This window comes from Ursus americanus, chromosome X (genome assembly GCF_024610735.1).
Source record: "Ursus americanus isolate L20-20 chromosome X, mUrsAme1.1.p, whole genome shotgun sequence".
Lineage (NCBI taxonomy): Eukaryota > Metazoa > Chordata > Mammalia > Carnivora > Ursidae > Ursus > Ursus americanus.
In genome coordinates this window covers 92248583-92273881 of record NC_142164.1, presented here as the reverse complement: position 1 = coordinate 92273881, position 25299 = coordinate 92248583, and the positions used below count along the sequence as shown (strand labels likewise).

General features: G+C 36.2%; 1 protein-coding gene across 1 annotated transcript in view; it reads left to right on the top strand.

Moving 5' to 3' along the window:
• Window positions 1–25299, top strand: part of CFAP47 (cilia and flagella associated protein 47) — a 484601-nt gene that overhangs the window by 354526 nt on the left and 104776 nt on the right. The window contains exons 52-56 of the mRNA XM_045790463.2: window positions 8146–8321; window positions 8919–9026; window positions 17685–17793; window positions 20602–20706; window positions 24096–24252. Of these exons, the coding sequence (XP_045646419.2) occupies window positions 8146–8321; window positions 8919–9026; window positions 17685–17793; window positions 20602–20706; window positions 24096–24252 (655 nt within the window). The remainder of the gene's footprint in view (window positions 1–8145; window positions 8322–8918; window positions 9027–17684; window positions 17794–20601; window positions 20707–24095; window positions 24253–25299) is intronic.

Below are 25299 nucleotides of genomic sequence, written 5' to 3'. Positions count from 1 at the left end.
AATGTCAACTTTAATCAATCACAAAGCAAAGTTAAATCATAATTATGAAGCAGGTTCAGGATTCCAAACTCAATGACAATTCACCATGTGATTAACCTTGGCTTCTTACACGGCACACAGAACAGAACAGAAGACAAGCAACACAACAAACAAGACAACAGAAGGGTGTAGGAAATGAACGACCCAAACGCGAAGTCAGTCTGTGGGTGCGCCGTTGAGGTGAGGCCTCGGTCCCGTCCGAGTCAGCTTTGGGCACTTACTACTTTGTATGTTCAAGCAATGAAGGATCTCGGTTCTGTTCAATTGGGTAGAACCTTCAACAGCAGCTGCCTTTTTTAAGTGGTCATAGAGAAGTCATGTCTGAAGAGTCTGAGAGTTTGCTGCCAAAATCCTCCCCTTTTTAAAGGGATTGAATCGGTTTTGGGCCACTGCAGACCTGCTCGGCTTCTGCTCCTTATCAGTTCTGCACTGTCAGCAGACGTTGGTCCCGGTAATATCTTGTAGCTGCAGTACCTTTAACTGCTTGCATCATTGCTTGACACAGGCCGTTGCTTGACATGAGAGACTCCATTTTGCTCTCTACATATATACATATGTATGTGCGTATACAGACAGCAGAGGGAGAGAGACCCTATCTTAAACACTTAAGCAGGAGGCTACATCCTAGGGATCCTTCCCTGCAATCAGATACATTTCTGTTTGCCACTGCTTTTGATAGCTGCCTCAGCCCCACCCCCGCCCCCAAGGTTATGGTAAATGTCTGAATACACATGAACAAACCTATAGACTCTAAAGGAGTTTCTGACTTTTTCCCAGCTCCTCAGTGCCTGGCAAGTACATGCTCACTCCCACATCATCCCCCAGTCTGGCACTGGCAGCCCACCTTGATTGCACATCTGTACTCTGTCTGTCTCCGGTTGGATGTAGAGGTGTGAAGCATCACTCCCTTAGCTCTAAGGGCATGCAGGTAGCAGTAACAGAGGAATGACAGGGGTGTTTCTAGTTTTCAGCTATCTGCCCGTTTCCTCTGAGTTCTAAACTGCTGGCACTGACTTTTCAATTAGGAAAATTACTGGGACAGACTATAGTTATCACTTCCTCTGAATTACATGGTACATTTTTAAATACCCTTTGATACAGTTTGTTTACTGACTTGGTGATGTTTTTAAATGGAATAAAATTAAAATTGAAAATTTCCTCAATAATATGCCTAACTTAAATTAATATTGTGTGTTTTGGACCTCAGAAATAACCCCTTTAATTTTTTTTAATTAAGTAGGTTCCACGCCCAACATGGGGCTTGAACTCATGACCCTGAGATCAAGAGTTGCATGCTTTACCCACCGAGCCAGCCAGGCACCCCAGAAATAATCCCTTTAAAATGAACCCATGGGGGCTCCTGGGTGGCTCAGGTCATGATCCCGGGGTCCTGGGATGGAGCCCCATGTCGGGCTTCATGCTCAGCAGGGAGCCTGCTTCTCCCTCTCCCCCCTTGCTTGTGCTCTCTCTCGCTATCTTTCTCTCTCTCTCTTTCAAGTAAATAAATAAAATCTTTAAATTAAAAAATGATAATATAAAATAAAATGAACTCATGATTATCTTCTGAGAGAGGATATGGTGGGAAATACTTCCTGCTAGTGCATATTGAATTGTCATTGACTCCATCAAGCTTTTATGGGCAAAAAACATAATCTTAATTACTCTGACCGAGTTAGAATAGGAAGTGATGAGGTTTTCAGTGCAAATAGTCAGTGAATTAAATTTTCCCTGTTCAGAGAAGGTGTGAACTGGCAACCAAATGATAAATTTAACCCACTATCTTTCTCAGAGCTGTCCTTAACAGTAACTTTCATGAGAGGAGGTAGCCTAGGTTAACTTGAGATGTTTAAACTCCTTCTAAGATTTTATCAGTGGTTGCTATATTATGTAGTTCAATGTATCCAGAATATCAGATGTATTAACCATTATTAGGTTTATATACAAACACTGAAGTCTCTTATAAATTGCATGTTTATTCTTTAACGAGTATTTATTATCCCTGGTATCCTTTGCGCTATTCTAGATGCTGAGGAACAGTGATGAATGTTACAAACAAGGCCCTTATTTACATGGAGCTAACATTCTAGTGGAGTCAGACAGAAAACAAAAATAACATTGAAAAAAGATATTTTATGGAAAGTTTTTCTCTTGTCTTAACATTTTCAAGTAAAGACACAAACCTGAGAACCATAGATAATTCTGTCTCCATGTTATGAAAGATGCTGATATGCCATTTATTAAGGACTCACTAAATGTTTTAGTTATGGTGTTTTTAGCTGTCTTGACCAACTGCAACATTTCAGTGGCCTAACACAATAGAAGTCCTTAATAATTGTAACACTCTGGTGCACTTGTTCCCAGTTGGTTGGTGGTATCTGCCATGTTGTGAACCAGCCTCCTCCCATATTGTGCTTCCATCAACCTTTAGGAATTCAGCAGTTCCTGCATATAGATGGAGACGGAAAAGAATTACCACTGGTTTCTTAATCATGTCGTCACACAGGCAACACGTATCACTTCCACCCACATCCTGTGGGAGAGAGCTAGTCATATGGCTATGCCTGGGTGCAAGAGAGTTTGGGAAATATTACCTCTGGTTGGGCAGCTCCTGCCCAATGATGTCTTCATATTATGAAGGGGAGCACAGAATTTTGCTGAAGGGATATTTCTGCCATGTCAAGAAAGATGAGAGATCTTTAGCCTATCACACACATCCAGCTTCTGTATGCGTTGGCCAGAACACAAAGACAGGGAGAGTGGCTTCTTTAAGGAGTGGAAACTGACAGCTTAATGCCCATTGGATTTTGGTGAGTTCTTGCTAAAAGACTGGACCATGGATGGAGGGAAAATGGCTAGAGTGACAGCAGCTGCACTTCCACTGGTACATGACAAGACCTTGTAGATCAAAGTGGATTCTATTCAGTGCAAGGAGACTGGACTTGGGCTATTTTAAAAGGATCTGCTCAACATACATTCTACTAGAGTGAGAAGAACCCAGAAGAAAAAGTCTACATGGGGTAATGCTAGAAAGACGAAAACAGAAGGACCTAGAAAGTCAACTGGAAAAGATCAATCAGTATCAATTAAGTAAATGGCCTTTGTTCTTTTACCTCTCATCCCATCTTCATCCTGTAACCTGAAAGAGCCATATTAACATAGTGATTACAGGAGAGGAAGTTAGAGCAAGGGCTTGAAAAGAGCAGGTTACGTCTACCTTCTTCCTCACAGTCAGAAAAATTACTACATGTCCTGGGGGTAGGGAGGGGGTAAAGCAGGAGGAAAGGTCAGGAAAAACATTCATTGGCTATGAAATAGAAGTGTTGATCGATTTTGTACCTCTCTAAAGATCTGACAAGACTTCTCTGGCATCGGGAACTATCCTGAGAAAACAATGAGGTGGAGAAAGGGAGATTCTGCCAGGTTTGGAGATCAGTAGTGGAAGAGAAACCGTTTTCAGATGATACTCTACCAAGTTTAGTCCATTCACTGTATCTGTTATGGTGATTATAAATGCCTAAGCTAAGTTTAGTGATAGTTGTACCAAGAAAAATAGTCCAGAGTTTTGTTGACTGTGGCATGAAGACTGGGGAAATGCACCCAGGTAGAACAACTGACAAATATATCAGCCCTCGGAACAAAATGAGCTTGGTGGAATGGGAGGTAGTAGGTAGGAGCCCAGGCATTCCAGGAACAGAAAAGATGCTTGTGAGGCTGGAGCTTGGACAGAAATGGCAGTGGTCGGGGGCAGTGTGTGGGGGGTCAGAGGTCCCGGCAGGGCCACATCTTGCAGGACCTCAGAGGGCAAGATGAGATGTTATTCCATGTGTGCAACAAGAAGCCACTAGAGAGTGGAATGAGGGGAATGACGTGACCTGTTTTTAAATCTCTCAGAATGTTTCTTCTGTTTTAAGAAAATAATAAGCATATAAATTATATTTAGACGCTGAAAATATTTTTTAACGATTTATTTATTTATTTATTTATTTATTTATTGAGAGAGAAAGAGCATGAGCAGGGTGGGGGGTGGGCAGAGGGAGAGGGACAAGCAGACTCCCCGCTGAGCACGGAGCCCCACGAGGGGCTGATCCCAGGACCCCAAGATCATGACCTGAGCCAAAGTGAGATGCTTAACCGACTGAGCCACCCAGGTACTCCTGAAAATATTTTATATTTGTTTTAGAATGAATATTGGCGGGGGGTCGCCTGGGTGGCTCAGTCATTTAAGCATCTGACTCTTAATTTTAGCTCAGGTCATGATCTCAGGGTTGTGAGATAGAGCCCCGTGTCGGGATCTGCACTGGGAGTGGAGCCTGCTTAAGATTCTCTCCCTGCCCCTCCCCATCTACCCCCCTCCCTTTCGAAGGAAGGAAGGAAGGAAGGAAGAAGGAAGGAAGGAAGGAAGGAAGGAAGGAAGGAAGGAAGGAAGGAAGGAAGAAGAAGAAGAAAGAAAAGAAAAGGAAAGAAAGAAAGAAAGAAAGAAAGAAAGAAAGAAAGAAAGAAAGAAAGAAAGAAAAAGAAAGAAAGAAAAAGAGAAAGAAAGAAAGAAAGAAAGAAAGAAAGAAAGAAAAATTTTTTAAAAAATTAAAATGAATATAGGTGTTCAAACTTCCTCTGAGAAAGTTTATAATTTGCAAAATTCAGTACATCTGTTTGTACGTATTTTAAATATATTCCAATCTTAGCTGAGTGAATTTTTTCAGTGTTCTAAATTTCAACATCTATGAATGTCTTCATGGTTTAAAATCTTTACTTATATTCCACAGGATTAAATATACATAATTTATTCTTTTACAAAAGGATTATGAAAAATGGAAGCAATTTCTTTAAGCAGTCATTATGTTAGTTAAAATATTCCTTATGTACAATCCAGAGAAAAATACTAAACACCTTATAAAGGAATGCTGTCTACCACTGCACCCAAAAGAGACCATATAAAGACAAAAGACAAAAAAAAAGGTCACTATCTCCATTGAATTTCAAAAACAAAATCAGTCCTAATTGATATACATTTAATTCTAAAATGGGGAGAGAGTTATTCTTATAACTGAGTGATTTCATTCTTATAAAACCACTTATCAAGGTGGAAGAACACGCCATTGACAAGACATACACTAGCCAGATATTTCACACCTTTTATATAGAGAGTGTAGTCACAGAAATTCAGCTGGCTTTATTCTTCCTATTGATTGAGAGTTATTTGTCATAAAATGAAATGGGGGTGGCAGGATGCCTTAGACAATAAGACTGTTAACCATTTTCGCAGATGACTTGTTTATACAGTGTTTCATGTTTTGAAAATAGTTATGTATTTTTGGGTTATATAGCTAACACAAAGGAGGTATTTCAAGAATAAACTTACAAATTTGGATCATCTCATCAAATGATGAATGACAAAAATCTCTTAAACTTACTGAGTGCATGAAATATTTAAAGAAATACCTAATTTTTATGGCCTTAAGAAATAGTTAGAAAATTAATCTTGTCTAAATTAATTTTGACAGTATTTTGGCGGATGTATATTTAAAAGAGATTATTCATACAATACTATATTTTAAAGGTGTAATTTAGCGGTTTTTATCTATTTAAACTTAAAATATTCAAATTATAATGAAAGTTAGAAATTATTTTTTATAATATTGTAGTTAAATTTGACATGTATTTTACCGGACTAGAAATACAGCACTCTTAATTAATTGGAAACTTAAAGCTTTTTACTATAATGAAACATTCATTTCTATTGAGTCTATTGCTGGTTTTGAGGCCCCAGAGAATTCCATTGCAGGCTTTCCCTAGAGACTGCAGTACTGCTTTGGTGCAGGTAGTTCGAAGCAATTAACGATTGCTCTCTGGAAGGCTGCTCAATTTTGAGGGGGTGTCCAGACCTACTGGAAAAGAGGGAAGTGATTCAGTAGGGATATTTGCCATGGATGTGTCAAAGAGAGGCTGTTACACAAGTGCCCCAGAGCTGCCATCCTCATTTTCATCTCTTAAGCTTCGGCCAACCATAGAATGTAGCACATTTGTAACACTAGGGCGCGCTTCTGTTATATGGCTTCTAGTTCGCAGCGATGACAGTAGATTGAAAGTGGTTTTGTTTTACTTTGTGTTCAAAGTCTATATGTGATGAGACATAAAGCAATTCGATATTCCAGTACTTCATTCCTCTTTAGACTAGAGTTTTTCAATGTATAGGTCTCAAAAAAATGTGAGTGGTTCAAAACAAGTATTATTTTTTTTTTTTTAGGAAGTAGAATAGAACAAAAGAGAACAGAAGACATCAGAGAATGTTACATGTGGGAAGAGTAGGGATTGTTTTGTGAATCTTTTTATTCAGTGGAATGTGTATGTGGGCCAGGTCGTGGTGTAAAATGAATTACTCTAGGTTGTGATGAAAACATTTTGAAAATCGCTGGTTTAGATCCTACTATTTTTACTTCTGTGAAAAATAAGCTACAGCATTGTTTTAAACTGACAGTAACCTTCTCTGAGAACTATCTGAGTAAAAGACCAGGACAAATGTGTAGTCCAAAGACACCTCATTTCAGTTTTCTGTCTAAAGAACTGGACAGAGTTTCTAGGCCAATATATGGTTGTTTATATTTGTTATCCTGGCATATGGTTTAATGTTGATTTGTTTGACCCTTAGAAACTTCCAAGGAGGCTAAATTCTGGAAGTCTCATGAAATACTTCAGATTGCCTAGGAAATGATAAACTCTGTGACATAATGTCATTATTCGGTTTTTTTCAATTTATATTTTTATTTTTCCTTCTCTAATTATGAACATTAGTTATTTTACTATAGCAATTTAAATGCCCACATATTTTAGAAATCCATGATTCTAATATCTCCTGAAACTATTGTAGATAGCCTTTTTCCAATGCATTTATAATTAAATCTGATTTGTAATAAATGATATCATGATTTAATTGTAAATTTGTAGATATTCTTGTTTTTCATCTCTCCTTACCAGATGTTGTTCGCCACACTCAATGCTATTTCCATTCCCCTAAAACGTAACATTTATCCACTCGTTTATTTATATATCGGTAATCAATAAATGTTCATTCCTTGGGTGAAGCTGTAATGTCTATCTTGAAGATATTTTTTGTGAATAACTCTCTTCCCATTACCACCTGTCCCTACCAGCTTAGTATCGAGGTGGTTTTTGTTGTTTCTGTAATATGATAAGTTTCAAAATACCTCCAAGTCCTAAAGTACGTCCATTACCAAGCTTTGAATTATGACTGAAATGCTAACATTTTCCATTTCATTAGGTTAAGGCATTATAGACAACTCGTCTTTGTTTAAGACTGAGATATGTCCTGTCTATTAATCACCTTTAACACTTTTTTTTTCAATTAATGGCTTTTACTACAGTGGAGATCATGGCTGTAATGGAATGAAATATAACTCATTAGCCAGAATGGGTCAGACCGGGGATCAAGAAATGTCTTGGAACCTGAAGAGTGCCTTCCAGGGCTGAGTGGATATAGCTAGGGGAGGCAGGACAGGAGAAACGAGAATGGAAGGAAAGAATCTAAACAAGAAGGTAGTGGTATTATCAGCATAATTTGTCTTCTTAGTTCAGCTTTTCCCTAGCACTTGATGCTGATATACAGAGGTACTTAACATGTGTCCTCTGGATCAGCAGAACTTTTGAGAAATACATACCATCAGGCCCCATCCCAGAGCTACTGAATCAGAGTCTTTGGGGCAGGGGGCCAGTAATTTATTTTTTAGCAACCTCTGCAGATGATTCTTATGCATTTTAAAGTTTGAGTACCACAGCTAGAGAAAACATTGACAAATGGACCTCATGGTAATAATGATATTGAAGAAAACTGTATTTTAAATGTAATTTTACACTTTCCTTAGCATTTAGCTAGATGGATGTCTTGGAGTATTTGTTGTTGAAAAAAATACCATTTACCAAGACGAGTCAAGAAAAACATACAAGAGATTAAAAGTAAGTGAGATATATTTAATAGTGGATCAAAGAGAAAAATAAAACAAATGGCCTTTTCTTTGCATTTGCTTTTATAGAACAATGACTCACTCTATGCTGACACTAACAGCTGATTATATATTTGCTCTGTAATTCTAGGAGAGCATTTACATTGAAATACCTCTCTCTAATCCAAAAAAGAGAATGCTTCACTTAGATGTGCAGTTTTCCAATGCTGCCCTTAATGGACTCAAGGAACTTACACTGCCTCCGCTAGAATGTATCAGCTATGTCGTACAGTATTCTCCAGCGACTACAGGCTGTAGAGATGAAAGGTATGGTTTGAGTGTGGCGTTTTATTTTATTGTTGATCCTTTGAAATAAAGCCTTCACAATGATTTTAAGTGACTCGTTCAAGTCTGCTCAAATAAAAGATGACAGAGGTGAGATAGCAGCCCAGTTATAATTTTATTTATTTTTTTTCCAGTTATACTTTTAGACTGTCACAGGTTCTGTTTCCCCCAAAAGTGAGTACATGCTGATAAAGGAAGGTCTCCAGAGTTGCATGTCACTTGATAGCCTTCACATGAAAATATACATGGGTTTAATTCAATGAACTAAATTGGATTTAATCACAGGAAACAGGACTTTCCTTGTTATTGCTCCTGCAAGACATTTGAATTCATTAACGTTGAAATATTTTTCATTCATTCAACAGGTATTTATTAAACAGATATTAATGGTGACACTTTTTCTGAATAACGAAGTGATCTTCTCACCAAAAACTTAATAATACATCTAAAATAGTAGAATGTATCACAGAGCAGTTGTCAAATATTGTATTTGAAACCACCTGTTGAGGATTTTTTTCTGCCAATTTTATTACACAAACTAAAACCACTGACAAGATTTTGTATATTTTTCTCCACCAGCGTTATTTTTCAGCCTGATGTGGCTCTCGAGTTCTGGTATTTACTGAGATTAACTACTGAATTACCGAAACCAACCATAATACCAGAAATACAATGTGACCTTGGAAAGTAAGTTCTATTTAATAGATAAAATTATTTCATGGAAGCAAAAAAGTTTATCTAAAAGAATATTATCGTAATCTACTTAATCTTTTTTGATAAGACATAAATATATTTTTAGTAATTGATTTTCTTTCCCAGGGAAGGTTGGATATTTAAACTACCCCCATGGAAAACTTACATGAAAGAAAAAACAACTTAGTAAGGAAAGGCTTTTATTCAAAATGACTATTGCAAGGGAGAGAAAGGGACTATTGAAATAGTTGGAGAACTTAGATCGCAGAAACCTGCAAGCGTCTCAAAAAATCAAACAGGAAAAGGTAAAGGTGGGACAAGAAGAGATAAGCAGACTCTTGGGAGGGAAAGCCGGACAAGGAAAGGAAAACGACTGGTGGCGACTGATAGGAAAAGAGTCGCCGTGTGGTAAGCCGATTCCCAGGAGAAGCCAAGGAAGGAGGCATGTTCCACTTTATTTGTGCTTGCTCAGGCTTGGGGACAAGCCAAGCTCAGGGGCCCATAGGAAACATAGAAGGCTGACTAAAGTTGGGTCAAGGCAAAGCAGGGGATCAGCAATGGACAGTGGAGAATACTTGGTCACTTGGCTAAAACCATGTGCCCTTGAGATATAGGACCATTTACATTTACGTGGTTACACTCTTATTACATGTCTCGTACCAGGTTCGATGCTAGTACATGGGGGTAACCAAATCACAATTCCAACTTTTATTGTTTTTTAAGAGTTATTTATTTATTTGAGAGAGAGCGAGCACGAACAGGGGAGCGGCAAAGGGAGAGGGATAGAAGCAGACTCTCTGCTGAGTGAGGAGCCTGACATGGGGCTCACGCTCAAGACCCTGAGATCGTGACCTGAGCTGAAACCAAGAGTCAGGCACTCAACCAGCCGAGCCACCCAGGCGCCCCCACAATTCCTACTTTTATTTTTATTGATTGATTGATTTTTAATAACTCTATAGAGATTACATTTTATTGAGGAATGGAAATCCAATATGAAACAAATAGAATTATAGTATTAATGAATTCTAAATAGTTTATGGGTCTCAGATCAGAGTTATATAAAGCTCAAGGTGACATTTATTTATTTTTTTAGTGAGCAGTTTTGATTATTATGTCAGATACAATTGAAAACATGCTTCCATAAATTACTATAGAATAATTCCATATAAAGGTGAAGTAATCCCTCATAGCTTATAATAAAGGTCCTTATTAAATCAAATATTTTTGAAATCATTTGGTTTCTAATATGTGTCAAATGCATTCATTATCATCATCTCAGGGTCACAATTTTTTTCACTCAGGATGGGGATTTTTGAGCCATATCATCTTGAAAGGAAGTTCTAGATTCAAAAGTTACTATATTGTTCACAGATATAAACTACATGAATGTTTTTTAAGACTAACATGCCTATTAGCAGGATTTGCCTCAGTTTCAAATGGGGTAACTGAGGTTTACAGATGCTAAGTGATTTGCCCTAGGTCACTAAATGTAGGAAAGAGACTAAGGAGAATGTTCTTGTATACAATTTTCCAGATTCAAAGTAGTGGATCTATGTAGAAAATCCAATGGAAATTCAAAGATTTGCCCTACAAACCTTTAAAAGATAATAATCTTGAAACAAATAAATAGCATTTGCTAATATAAAAACATGCCAAAGTCTGTACATTCTCTAGCAGAAATATCCTTTGTCCTCTTTCCTGCTTCATATTGCAGTAGCATACATGACTGTGTTAACGAACTTAACAAAGGGTGATTAGGAGATATGTGGGTCTGCAAGAGGATTTGGTGCAATCTTAATTCAAACAAAATACAGCATGTTAGGCCTGAAGGCAAACCTAAAATTCCCTGGAACTACTATATGTAAAAGAAACAATAAAAATAAAAACATGAAGGGCTTTTAATTAAATATAACTTATAGTATTGGGCTGATTTTAATGGCACAATAGATCACTGCAACTTGTCTTTCCTGCATTTCAGTCACCACTGACTAATGAAACTTTAGGTCTTGGATTTTTTTTGTCCAAAGGACAATACACAATTCATACTATTAAAGAGCATGTGTTCTAGTGGGCAAATCAGTACCTCTTTGTTAATTTCTCTCCCTTAGCACTCCAGAAGAGTATTGAATTCTCCCAGTGCCAGATCTGCGCTAAATAAATCTGTAGCAAGTGATTTATTAAGGAAGTGGTCTCATTAAAACGATCAGTGAGAGACTAGGGGAAGCAGGATAAGAAAAGGGAAGAAGCTAAGCAAGGGTGTGATTGCAGGTACAGTCCCAGACTATCTGATCCTGCAGAGAGCTGTGTAGCATAAATCACATCTCAGAGTTTATCCTGTCTTGATGCAAAGATGCTTGGCTTTTGACTTCCCATACTAGTCACTATAAGCTTCTTTGGGAAGAGGTATAAACTCCCAGGCACTTCTGTCTGTACAGTGGAGGAGGCCGCAGGACCCAAGGGCAATCATCTGACAGCCTCAGATGGAAGATGAACAGCAAGCATGTAGAAGTTGGGGTCTGAGGGTAGTGAGTGAACTGGGAAGAATCTTCTAGGGGAACTGGGTAGGGTGCCAGCAGTGTCTGCTTTAACTTACTAACAAACTTATTTCTAGTTTTCTATTTATTCTTGTTTTAAAAATATACTAATGTATGAAAACTTATATATGTATAGAAAATTATTAACAGATATAATACACTTATGTGAAAATATTTAGCACAACCAGTTTTACAGTCATGGGTTTTTTTTTCATTCCACTAAAAGGTGCTCACCTTTTCTCTTTCTTTTTGAGTTCTTGTTACTTTTGGTCATGTTGTTCTAAAGCATAATTTCTTTTTATCTGAGTCATACTGTATATAATTAAAAGTTGCATAATATTAATAGATGTTTGATAGTAACTACTTTATTAGCCAGCCTTATTCTGGATCCTGATCCTCTTTGGAAGTTTGCATGGCTGTTAATTGTGTCCAATGTCTTTAAAATGTTTGATAAATTGGTGTGGCTTTATTTTCATACATTTTTCTAGGTAGTTGGGGTCTCTTTCCATATGAAACACATGACTTTCAGTTTCTGGAAGTCTCAAATTATCCCATCTATTTTCTCTCTTCCTACAACATCTATGTTTTAGTTTTAGAAGTTGGGGGCTATTTAAATTTTCATATTTTTTTTGGTCTTTTTTTTTTTTTTAACCAACATCTGTGCTTTTGCATTCAGATAGATTACCTGAATTTATGTTCCGTTCTTTCTGTTGAATTTTCATGTCAGCTATCAACATCCAACACCATTTTTGTTGTTGTTTGGATGTTTCTTTTACCTATTTTTGTTTTTTTTTTAAATTATAATGTTCTGTTCTTATTTCATGTTGGTAATTTTTTTTCTGATATGCTTAAGATATGAATGGTCATTTTAAGAGGTCATGGTTGTTGTCTTTGATTATAAATTTTGTTGTCCTTTTTTCCTACTCAAAACTTTACTTGTTTTGCTCATATTTAAAGATGTATTTATTGGCACTGGAGGAGATAATGCTAAGTGAAATAAGTCAAGCAGAGAAAGACAACTATCATATGATTTCTCTCATCTGTGGAACATAAGAACTAGGAAGATCGGTAGGGGAAGAAAGGGATAAAGAAAGGGGGGGGTAATCAGAAGGGGGAATGAAGCATGGGAGACTATGGACTATGAGAAACAAACTGAGGGCTTCAGAGGGGAGGGGGGTGGGGGAATGGGATAGGCCGGTGATGGGTAGTAAGGAGGGCACGTATTGCGTGGTGCACTGGGTGTTATACGCAACTAATGAATCATCGAGCTTTACATCGGAAACCGGGGATGTACTGTATGGTGACTAACACAATATAATAAAAAATCATTAATTAAAAAAAAATAAATAAAGATGTATTTATTTAATTGAGAAAGAGGGGGAGGAGGGGCAGAGGGAAAGAGAGAATCTCAGGCAGACTCCCTGCTGAGTGCAGAGCCCAATGGGGTCTCAGACTCACGACACTGAGATCATGACCTGAGTCAAAATCAGGAGTTGGACACTTAACCCACCGAGCCACCCAGGCTCCCCTCGCTCATATTTGAATGTGAGGCTGTAAAATGATAGTCAGGACTTATTGACCCATTCGTGTTGTTCTATGTGGCATTCTTCATTTATTTTCATTGCTGCAAAAAAAGTACTTTTTATTGTTGATCGACTTGGGTTTTTTTTTCCCCCAGTTTGACAAATTATGAAACATGTTGTTTATAACATTATATATGCCTTTGTTGCACATTTGTGCTCATTTCTATTGGGTACAAACATAGGAATGCAATATCACTTTAATTTAGTGTATAACAACAAACAGTTCAAAACTGGTTGTACTTCTTTACACTCCACTGGCCATTTATGAATTGTAGTTGCTTCACATCCTCAAGAACGTGGGTATTATAAGACTAATTTTAACCATTGTGATGTGTGTAAAGTGGTATGTCAATGTACTTTTATTTTTTTAAGATTTTTTTTAAAAAGATTTGTTTGTTTATTTACTTGGGAGGGGGAGAGGGAGAGAGCAGGGGAGGGACAGAGAAAGAGGGAGAAAGAGAGCCCCAACAGACTCTGCATTGAGCTTAGAGCCCGATGCGGAGCTTGTTCCCATGACCCTGAGATCATGGAACTGAAATCAAGAGTCAGAGCCTAACTGAGCCACCCAGGCACCCCTTCAGATTTTGTTTTTGAGTAATCTCTACACCCAACATGGGGCTCAAACTCACGACCCTGAGATCAAGAGTCACACACTCTTCTGACTGAGCCAGACAGGCACTCCTATGTCAATGTACTTTTCTTTTCTTTTTCTTTCTTTCTTTCTTTTTCTTTCTTTCTTTCTTTCTTTCTTTCTTTCTTTCTTTCTTTCTTTCTTTCTTCTTTTCTTCCTTTCTTTCTTTCTTTCTTTTTTTCTTTTTTAGTATGTTCAGTTAGCCACTGTATAGTGCATGTCAGTGTACTTTTAATTTACATTTCTCTCATGACTAATGAAGTTGAGCACCTGCCATATGTTTGAAATTTTTGTTCGTGTCCCTTGACCATTTTACTATTAGTTTGTATTTTCCTTTATATCATAGTTCTTTATATATATTGGCTATAAGCCTTTGTGGGTTATATATGTTGCAAATACCTTTTCTTATCTTGTGAATTTCCTTTTCAGTCTCTTAATGGAGTCTTTTAACGACATTACATTCTGAATTTTAATGTAGTTTATCAGCCTTTTTGTTTTCTCCAGTTCTTCCATTTTCCAACATCATTAAGAACTTCTATGTTATTTCTCAAAAAATACATTGTCTGTACCTCTCATATTTAGATCCACAATGTACCTGAAATTGATATCTGTGTGTGATGTCAGAGAAACGTCAGTTAGGAGATCATGACACTAATTCAGGACCAAGATGATAGCAGGTTGGACCAGAGGATTGCCAGTGAGTGTGAAGAGAAGTGTTCAGTTATGGTTTATTTTTTAAAGTAGAGCTAATGAGTTTTGCTAACTACTAATATTTGAGGCATAAGGAAAACAGCAGGACATGGATGACACTAACATTTTTGACCTGAGCAATTGGAACTAAAGATGTGACATTAACTGAGATAGAGAAGACTAGAAGAAAAGCTGGTTTGAGGGTAGGTATCAAGAGCTCAGCTTAGGACCTGTAAATTTGAAGTTTCTATTCAACATCTGAATGATGAGTAGGAAGTTTGAGAAAAAGCCTAGAGTACAGCAGAAATATTCATGTTGGAGATACATTATTTAGTTGTTCCCAGCTTAATGTCAAGTATAAGCAGAGACGAGTAGAGTAAGTAGTCAGACTCTGCACTTTTAAGTCAGAGACAGACTTAATTATAATCTGATTTGCTTTACAGATTAATATTAATGAGTTTCAGAATGGTAGTGGTCACTTACTAAATAATTTGCAACTCGAAATTAATTGAATTCAGTAACCCCATGAACCTTTACATATCGGAGGCATTTTTTGTTTTATCCTTTTATTATTAAGTGCGTTCTTCTTAGTGGTTCATGGTATTTTCTCATTACCGGTATTCGGCACTGTCTTTTTTTTTTTTTTTTTATGATTTTATTTATCTATTTAGAGAGAGCACGAGTAGGGGGAGGGTCAGAGGGAGAGGGAGAGAGAGAATCTCAAGTGGACTCTCCACTCAGCACAGAGCCAGACACGGGGCTCAGTCTCACAACCCTGAGATCATGACATGAGCTGAAATCAAGAGTCAGACACTTAACTGACTGAGCCACCCGGGCGTCCTGGCACTGTGTTTTTTTTTAGGGCCTTTTTATTTTGAAAGAGTTTAAGACTCACAAGAAGTTGAAAAAAATAATTCAGAGTTCACACATACACTTCATCCTAGAACTGGTTTTTAAGGTGCTACCACTTGGTTCACATTTAAATTACCTTCTTGGTGCATCTGGGTGGCTCATTTGGGTAAGTGGCTGACTCTTGATTTCAGCACAGGTCATGATCTCAGAATCTTGGCATCGAGCCCCAAATAGGGCTCTGTGCTAGCAGGGAGTCTGCTTCAGGATACTTCTCTCTCCCTCTGCCCCTCCACACACTTGCTCGCTTGCTTGCTCGCTCTCAAAATAAATAAATATTTTTTTAAATTACCTTCTTGTTTTTCATTGATTTGACAAGTAATATTATTTTAATTTTCCCTTGTTATTCTGTATTAGTAAGTTTGAAACAGTCTTGATAAAAAAATATTTTATCGTGACTATTTAGAAATAAGTAACCCAAGGAAAAAGTATAACAACATTTTAAACTCAAGAAATTTAATTTTGTCCCTAAGTAATAAGTAATATGTGCATCAACAATCCTCAGTATACACATTTGTAATTACAAACTTCATTTCTCATTATTGGGAAAACTAGCAATTAAAGAAAAGTTTTATTAGATTCAATTCAATTGAAAAACTTTTTCTGGGTAAACAATGAATCAAGTACCTCTTTAGTTTATATATTTTGCTCCTTGGTCCACTGGCAGTCACAGGCTACATACACTTCTTACTTTTTGTATCTTCGCCCATTTCAAATGTCATCAAGTTATATTAATCTTTGTAATGAAATTGATTTTAATTCCCACAGAGCCTACACTATTTTTCACTTTTTTAGATTCCACATATAAATGAGCACACAGTATTTGTCTTTCTCTCTCTGAGTTATTTCACCTAACATAATGTCCTCTAGGTTTCATCCATGTTGTTGCAAATGTCAGGATTTCCTTCTTTTTTAAGTTTGAGTAATATTTCATTGTGTATTTCATGTTTTATTTATCCATTCATCTGTGGAAGAACATTTAAGTTATTTCCATATCTTGGCAATTGTGAATAATGTTGCAGTTAACGTGGGAGTGCAGTTATGTCTTCAAGATACTGATTTCATTAATTTTGGATATATACCCAATAATTGGTGTATACCCAATAGTTGGGATCCAATTGTTGGATCATATAGTAGTTTTATTTTTTTAATTTTTTGAGGAACCCTTCTCTATTGTTTGCCATAGTGGCTGTACCAATTTACATTCCCATCAGTGGTGTACCAGTGTTCCATTTTCTCCATATCCTTCCCAACACTTATTGTTTTTTTAAATGACAGCCATCCTAACAGCTGTGAGGTGGTATCTCAGTGTGGTTTTACTTTGCATTTCTACAGGATGACAGTTTTCATGCTATACATCAAAAGGTATTAGAAATGATGGTAGAATGAAGATTATGAATCCTCTTGATTATTCTTTCCTTTGAGTGTAAATACCAGCCACATTTTTTTCTTTTTCTTTTTCTTTCTTTCTTTCTTTCTTTCTTTCTTTCTTTCTTTTCTTTTTTTTGTATTACTCATCATTGGTTTGGATCTTTTCAATGTAATGGACAGAACTTTGTGAATTTATTACTCATTGTTATTATTTCCAGACTATGTTAACTTTTTTGCCTGAATTTAGCAGTTACAAAATGATGAGTAAATATTGCTCCTAAAACGGGGATATACTCCACTATCCAGTGTGGAATAACATTTGGTCTCAAAAATAGAAAATCAAGGACTAATTTTAGCAAAATGTCATTAGTTCGTGCATGATTATTTTTATTTTGAAACTCACACAAGTCATTGTATTAGTTTCCTAAACCTGTCATGACAAGTACCACACCCTGGGTGGCTTAAAACAACAGAAACATATTGTCTCACAGTTCTGGAGGCTAGAAATTTGAAGTCCAGTTTTCAGCAGGACCGTGTTCCATCTGAAACCAGGGAGAGAGAATGCTTCCTTTCCTCTTGTGGCTTCTAGTGCTTACCAGCAGTCCTTGGTACTCCTTGACTTAGAGGCGCGTCACTCCACTCTCTACCTCCGTTGCCCTGTGGTCATCTTCTCATGTGTCTACACACTATATTCTTATAAGGACACCAGTCCTAAGGGATTAAGGGCCACCCTACTCCAGTATGATCGCATCTTCACTAATTACATCTGCAGTGACCCTCTTTCCAAATAAGGTCACATTCTGAGGTATTGGGAGTTGGAACTTAAATATATCTTTTTTGGACATGCAGTTCAACCCATGGCAGTCCTCAGGTTTATAGAATTATCATTGTACAAGCTTATGAACAAGTTTACTCACTTCATTTTTCTTTCCAGGTATGTCACTCAGATCATTCCTTTAATTAATCCTACACATGAGACCTTAGAATTGCAAGCAACAAACAGTAATCCTGAAAATTTTGTCTTGGATGTTAACAGATCATCAGTAAGTACATTTGGAAAGCCAAGTAACCTACCACTACTGGAGCGTTTTTCAATACTGATTTTGAGACATCATGGAGTATTATCATTTGTTTTATTAATAAGGTTTCAAATGCTTTAAATTTAAAAATAGAATTTATATACATATATATCTCTCCCCCATTTTAATTGATCAAAGAAACCAATAATGTGTTCATCTAAATTTTTAAAATTCTATATGCTAGTATCATACTCATTATCACCGGCCTCTTAAATAAACCGGTTGTGCTTTATTTCTGACCATTTTAGTAATCAGATTTAGAAATCATTTCCCAGTAGTACGATATTGACTCAGCAATCTTTCTGTGTTTCCAGGGTTCCAAGAGGCTAGTTCCTTCCAGCACTTGATGAGTTCCTGCCCATCACCTGTCCCCCACTCCCAAACAATGTGAACAACTCTGACCCTCTCTCCTTTCTCTACCCCATTTTCTAATTCCTTGGTCCCTAGCAGAGACTAGAACCAGTCAATGGGCCCCAGTCACTTTTCTCCTCCCACAAGTAACAAAACAAGATCTGAAGTTTTAGCATCAATATCTTTGTTTCAAAGCATATGATACCAAATACGTTCAGTGCGTACCAAAATCATGCAGGTAAACTTCAAAATGGTAATTGTGATAGATTATTTTCTTCAGAGGATCTCACCATCAATCATGAAGCCCTGTTAAGTAGATATAGTATTTAAATAAAGGCTTTTACTATTTGCTGTTAATGATTGTTCAAGAAATCTATAATGTGATTTCATTTGTATCTTAATACCTATCTCCTGTCAATGACTGGTTGCCACTTAATAATATTATGATATGAAATTAGTTCTTAACTGCCATAATGTGTCAAATTAGATATCACTAAGTATTATATTGCTAACACCACTTTCTAATGAGGAATTTCAGTTATTTGTAAACTATATCCTGACCACCATATTTTGTTTAATTTATGGAAAATACAGTGTTAAGTAATACAAGCATGTGTGTACATTTTAGTATAGTTACTCTAAGATTAAACTATATATACAATTGTGTATATAACATTGTGTATATAGTTTAATTAATCTTAGTGCTTAATAATAATGCTCTGTATTATTATATATGCTTGTGCATATATAAGCACAAATTTATACCTTCTATTTTGGTTCTTATGTTAATGATTTGCTACGTTTGTCTTCTTTCTCTTACATTTCTTACTGTTCAGTCTGAAGGTGAGTTGTGGGCATAATGCTATGTCAACACTAAATACTTCAGATTATACTTCTTAATAGCACAATTAATCTCCCGCATCATCTAGTATCCTGTCCAAATTAAAGTTTACTCAGTTGTCCCGATAATCTTTCTCTCTTCAACTAAGATCCAGTGTAAACTCACATATTGGAATTGGTTATTATGATGACGCTTGTAATTAAATGTTCGCAAGTTTCCAAAAGGTCCTATATGTAACATATTATCTATATCCCATTACATTAAACCAGTACATTTGCTGCAGATAAATTCCAACCAATAGTGTTTATCTTCCTTTCCTTGAAACCATGGGATTTTTCAGTGAATTTTAGGTGAAAATAAAGGAATTTTATTGAGTTACTGTTTGGTTATATATACTGCCTCAAGCTGCACCATGTGCTTCTGACATATATTTAAGGAAGAGGAATTTGAGACCAGAGAGGCTAACATACTTAAACCATGTGGTTAGTAAGTGGTACAACTAGAATTAAAATGCAAGTTAATATAGTAGTATATGATTTTTCCAATGAAATAGATGATTTCCTTATATCTATCTATCTAGAGAACTTTTTTCGTATTTGCTAAATTGAAGGAATATATGAGATACAACTTTTCTTATTTTTTTTTTGCTAAGGTTGATATTGAAATTAATTTATATTCCTTATGTGTGCATAAACTTAAGTGATTAACTATCAGAGGGAGAGGCAGCCTGAGATAAAAATATTTGCTATAGATAAACCACACTTATATATAGTTAAGGAGGTGACTGTTCTAAATATAACAATAAACTGTATTTCATGTCATTACCAGAACATTATTAAGCACTAAGTGCTACATTCTACAAGGATTTGAATGACACCGCTATATTGCAGTTTTATATTTTCAAAAGTGATCTGGCAAAATACAGTAGTGAAAAAAATAAACGTACTTTTCAGACATATGCCTTTTCATTTCTGTAAGCGTTGATGTTAAATATTATATTATTCACAGTATAGCATTTTGATGGAGTTGCTGGCTTCTTTCACAATCTTTAAAGAGGTAACTCATTCTAATACTGTTTAGACTCAAGTTATTCTAACAGGTCACACCTTGTATGTAATAGGACAAAAAGGAACACTTCATTGTATACTAAAGAAGCCTTCCTTACATCTATGCTTACAATCAGTTTATCTCTTTTGACATCACTAGGGCTACAAGTTAGGTTCCCAGTGGTTTCACATGTATCTTGGGACGATTGATAAGCTATGGATTCTTTAAAAAATGTGTATTTTCTTATTTGGGGTTCTTATTCAGCTTTAAAAATTAATCCTGATTTCCTTTTATAAAGTGAGTAACTCCATGTGGTCATTGTCTGAGGGAAGAGCATGGGGTAAACATTACTAAACACTGCTTACCATGGCCATTATACCAGTCTTCACCAAGCAGATATACTAAGAATGGGTAACAATACAAGGTAACACACCAATCACACGAAAGTCAACCTGGCTTATACCTAGCATGCAAAGATCCTGACTCAAACAAAAGCATTGATTTTTTTTTTCTCTCTCTCTGAATTTACACAGCTGACCGTACCTCCTCACTCCATCAACGAAGTATCTGTTCACTTTTTTCCTTCGGCTCTTGGAAGAACTGGTCATCAAGTTTCTATCATCTTCTCCTGTACTCAGGTATAATAGAGTATTCTTAGACCAAGTCAAGTTCATTAAGTTTCAAAATAAATAAATAAATAAGTAAATCTAATTCATTCACTGACATATTTTGCAAGCAAAACAAGTTCATTGTAAATTATTAATTAAATGAACTTTTGGAAATACGGTGTACATTGTGCATGTGAAGGCATCTATAGAAGGCATTTTTAAATCCTTAGGTTACTTGAATGAAGGAGAATGTACAACCAGATTTAAAATATAGGTATTTTAATGGAAATGCCACTTTGCTGCATTTATGTTAATTTTCTGGCTTGTTTACTTGTATTTTCATGAACTTAAAGTAGAAAATGTGGTCTTGCAAATGTTGTATTATTTTTTCATTGTATTTCATCTGTACGGTGTTACTGATTAATAATAATTTTTTAAAAGCAACAATAGTTCAGGGACGCCTGGGTGGCCCAGTTGGTTAAGCATCAGGTTTCAGCTCAGGTCATGATCTCAGGGTCATGAGATCAAGCCCCACATTGGTCTCTGCACTCGTGCAGAGTCTGCTTGAGATTCTCTCCCTCTGCCCCTCATCCCCTTTCTACTTTCTCTCTCTCAAATAAATATCTTTTAAAAAATAAATAAAAAATAAAAACAATAATAACTAATAAATTTTTTAAGCATCTCTAAACTTGCTACTTGCCATTCTAAGAATTCTATCAACTCATTCTTACCACAGTCCTGTGGTGGAAATATCAATCCCATTTTATGAATCAGGAAACAGACACAAAGAAATTAAGGTCAGGCAGCTAGTAAGAGGTTTAACTCAGACCCGAACCCAGGATGTGTGACTTCAACCTGTCTTCTTGACTGTTTTTGCAGCTACCTACAGACTATTATAACTGTCTTACTGCCAGTGAAACTTTTACATAACTTTTGACAATTATTATTACTTTTTATTTCTTCAAGTGTTATAAGGAAGAATGTAAATGGAGATATGTGCTTTAAATCCTACAGGACACCAAAGAGCTTACAAAACCCTGCCACCTGAGAGGCAGTGGAATCAAATATAATATGGGGGACCCCATGTCAGTGTAAGACCTGTGGGTGACTGGAGTATCCTCTTTTCCAAGAAATGTGTAATTTACCTGCAGAAGGAAAAAATTTGAGGCTATTAAATTTCTTACATGATGACTGACTTTTATATAAACTGAAGCAATGCTCTGGAAGTATCCTTGATTCTCAAAAATATTAAAGAATAAAAAACAATAATCCTTTTCATACAAAAGAGGTAAAGTATAGTAGAGATTATTTCCTTCTACAAAAATAATTTTAACAAGGCAGATCTTTTTTTAAAAGATTTATTTATTTTAGAAAGGGAGCACAAGCAGGGGAGAGCAGAGGGAAAGGGAGAGAATCTCAAGCAGATTCCCCACTGAGTGTGGAGCCCATTGTGGTTCTCCATGTGGGGCTCACACGGGGCTCCACATGGGGCTCCACACGGGGCTTGATCTCACGGCCTTGAGATCATGACCAGAGCTGAAATCAAGAGTTGGAAGCTTAATCGACTGAGCCACCCAGGCGCCCGTGGAATTGGATCTTTAAAGGTTATGCTGTGTCTTCTTTCAAAAAACTTTGGATAAAGGTGGGCTAAAAATGGTACTTTATTTTTTTCATGGACATGTTTGTTTGGATAATTTTTAATTTCCCTCTCTGAACCCAAGGGGATAATTTAAGCAATGCTAGGGCTGTTGTTGGATACTGGTGTTCATAATGGTGGGATGTAGTTCAATTTAGAAGCTCTTATATTCCAGGCCACTCGTGAAACATGAAAACATGGCCTTCTTGTTTTTGTAGTTTGGCTCATTCCCAGTGGTTTAAAGTAATTTCATTTTTGGGGCACCTGGGTGGCTCAGTCGTTAAGCGTCTGCCTTCGGCTTAGGGCGTGATCCTGGAGTTCTGGGATCGAGCCCCACGTCAGGCTCTTCCACTGTGAGCCTGCTTCTTTCTCTCCCACTCCTCCTGCTTGTGTTCCCTCTCTCACTGGCTGTCTCTCTCTCTCCGTCAAATGAATAAATAAGATCTTTTTTAAAAAAATAAATAAAGTAATTTCATTTTTGTCATCCAGGATTGATTTTTATTAAGTACCCCCAAAAAGTAAGTAATTTATGTAAAAAAAAAGTTGTTAATGTAATTGAACCCTGATGCTTGATTCCAGTCATTGAATTGTATGGAGTCAGGTTTGGACATTGTAAGTGAAAATATAGTGCACTTGTATTCTGCTGGTAGAATCTCTCACTGAAAGTAATGCAGTCATTTGAAGAAATATGCAGATAAAACTTACCTTTAATCCTTCCTATGCAGAGACAGCATTTTATAGATTTACTGTCACCACCTGTCCTAGTTTGAAACAATCTTAAAAGTTTTCCTCTTTTATTGGAGGCTTGGACACATCCATGTAGCTTAAAATATTATAAACTAGGTTATTGTTTGTTGGTTTTCACTTTGTGACCTCTTTATTCATCTGGAACATTAGCAAAGTGTTCATTGCAGAACTGAGTCACAGTCTGTTGTACTCTCGGGGGTTTTTATTCTAAATGAACACAAAGGGAACATTTTCAAACAGTGCTTTGCGGGTTTATGAAACCCAGACAAGAACAGTGGCTACCTGCAATCTCCTTCACATAATTTTTGAGCCATTCTTCTCTATCATGTCATAACAGAGCATACACCGTACTAGGCTGTAGGGATAAATAATAAGGCGTGCAGTTGTGCACATTTCCTTTTAATGGGACTTCAATCTGTGCCTCACCATCTTAGCCTTCATGTGATAACTATCTGAATTTCATTTGAAATTCACTCTAGGATTTTGGAAACTTCATGTAGTGTTTAGTATCCAGTTTGCTAGACAGATTGTTTTTTTAAAAAACCTTGAGCAGAAGTACAAGGTTTTCATTAAGATTTCTCCTTTTTGTTGCTATCAATAACCTCAGATATGTTTAACATTTGAGTATTGGTCTTTTGCTCTCTTTTTTTAGTGCAGAAATACATTGAATATTCAATTAAATCAAAAGGAATTTGGAAAAGAAAAGAATGTATAACAATGCATATTAAATATTGACAACAAAATGGTTTTTTTAATAAAGATCCATTTATTTATTTTAGAGAAAGCAGGAGCAGGGGGGAGGGGAAGAGAGAGAGAGAGAGAGGCAGATTCCCCACTGAGCGGAGCCCGTGGGGCTTGATCTCACGACCCAGATATCACAACCTGAGCCGAAATCAAGAGTCAACTGACTAAGCCACCCAGGCACGCTGAAATGTTTCTTATCTACCAAGATTTTTATGCATATTATTTATTAAGCGTTGCAAATAAAATGTATGCAATTAGGATATATATGTCATGAATGTTTATCTTTAAACAGTTTAAAGAATGGATATTCTACCTCTCTGGAGTAGGACTGTTCCCCCAGCCTATAGACATAGAAAGAATAACCACATACCTCCGTCTTCATTCATCTATTATTATACCTTTCCAAAATCCCACCAAGGAAGAAGTTTTGGTCAATATCATATTAACAAGTAAGTTCTTTTTTTATATATATCTCACATATGTTATTTTGTAATTATTAGTCAAACTTATTTTATTGCAGAATCAAACCATATTAGAGATAATGGACAATTTAGAGATCTATTAGCTGTTTCAACAGCATTATTGTATAAAAGAGGAAACAAGGTATGAGAGATGAAATATCTTGGCTGAAATCACAACTTATAAATCGTGGAGACAGAATCAGAAATTTGAAATCTATGTATCAAGTCAAGTTCTTCCAATTTTATCTGTAAAGCCAAATATGTAAAGTAATAGATTTGTAAGATTCTTATGACATGAGTCAAATATTCCAATGCTTATTCCTTAAAAGTTTTTAGAAATTCTGGTGTTCTGGTTTTGTTTCATTTCCCTCTTTTTTTTTTTTATTCTAATTCTTATATAGTTAACATACAGTGTTATATGAGTTTCAGGTGTATAGTATAGCGATTTAATACTTTTATACATCACCCAATATCATCATCATATAAACATAGGGGTGCATGTATCCCTTTCAGTTAGTGTTTTTGTATTTTTGTGGTAAATACCCAGTCGTGTGATTGCTGGATAGTAGGGTACTTCTAACTTTAACTTTTTGATTAACCATACTGTTTTCCACAGTGGATGTACCCTCTTTTCTTTATAAATAGCATATTTGGATTAAATTTTTGGTTCTAACAAAACTTGGGGTTTTTTTCATGTCATATTGAAGATACATGTTTTTAAATTAGATCATGTGGAGTTTCTGATCACTTTCTATTAAAAGACCAAATAATGAAGGTCTGAAAATCAACTCATTATGAGTTTTCTGAAACACATTTTAAATCTAATATTGTACATTACTAATTTTTTCTTTTCAAATATTATTACTATATCTACTAAAATTACTACTACCACCACAATTCATTGTATATAGCTCAATTGTTGGGCCAAAAGGAATTCATACATGTTAAGGTTTTTGATATAAATAACCAACTTGCTCTCCAGGATGGTTATACTGTTGCAGTTTGTGCTGCTATCAGGAGTACTTTACAGACATT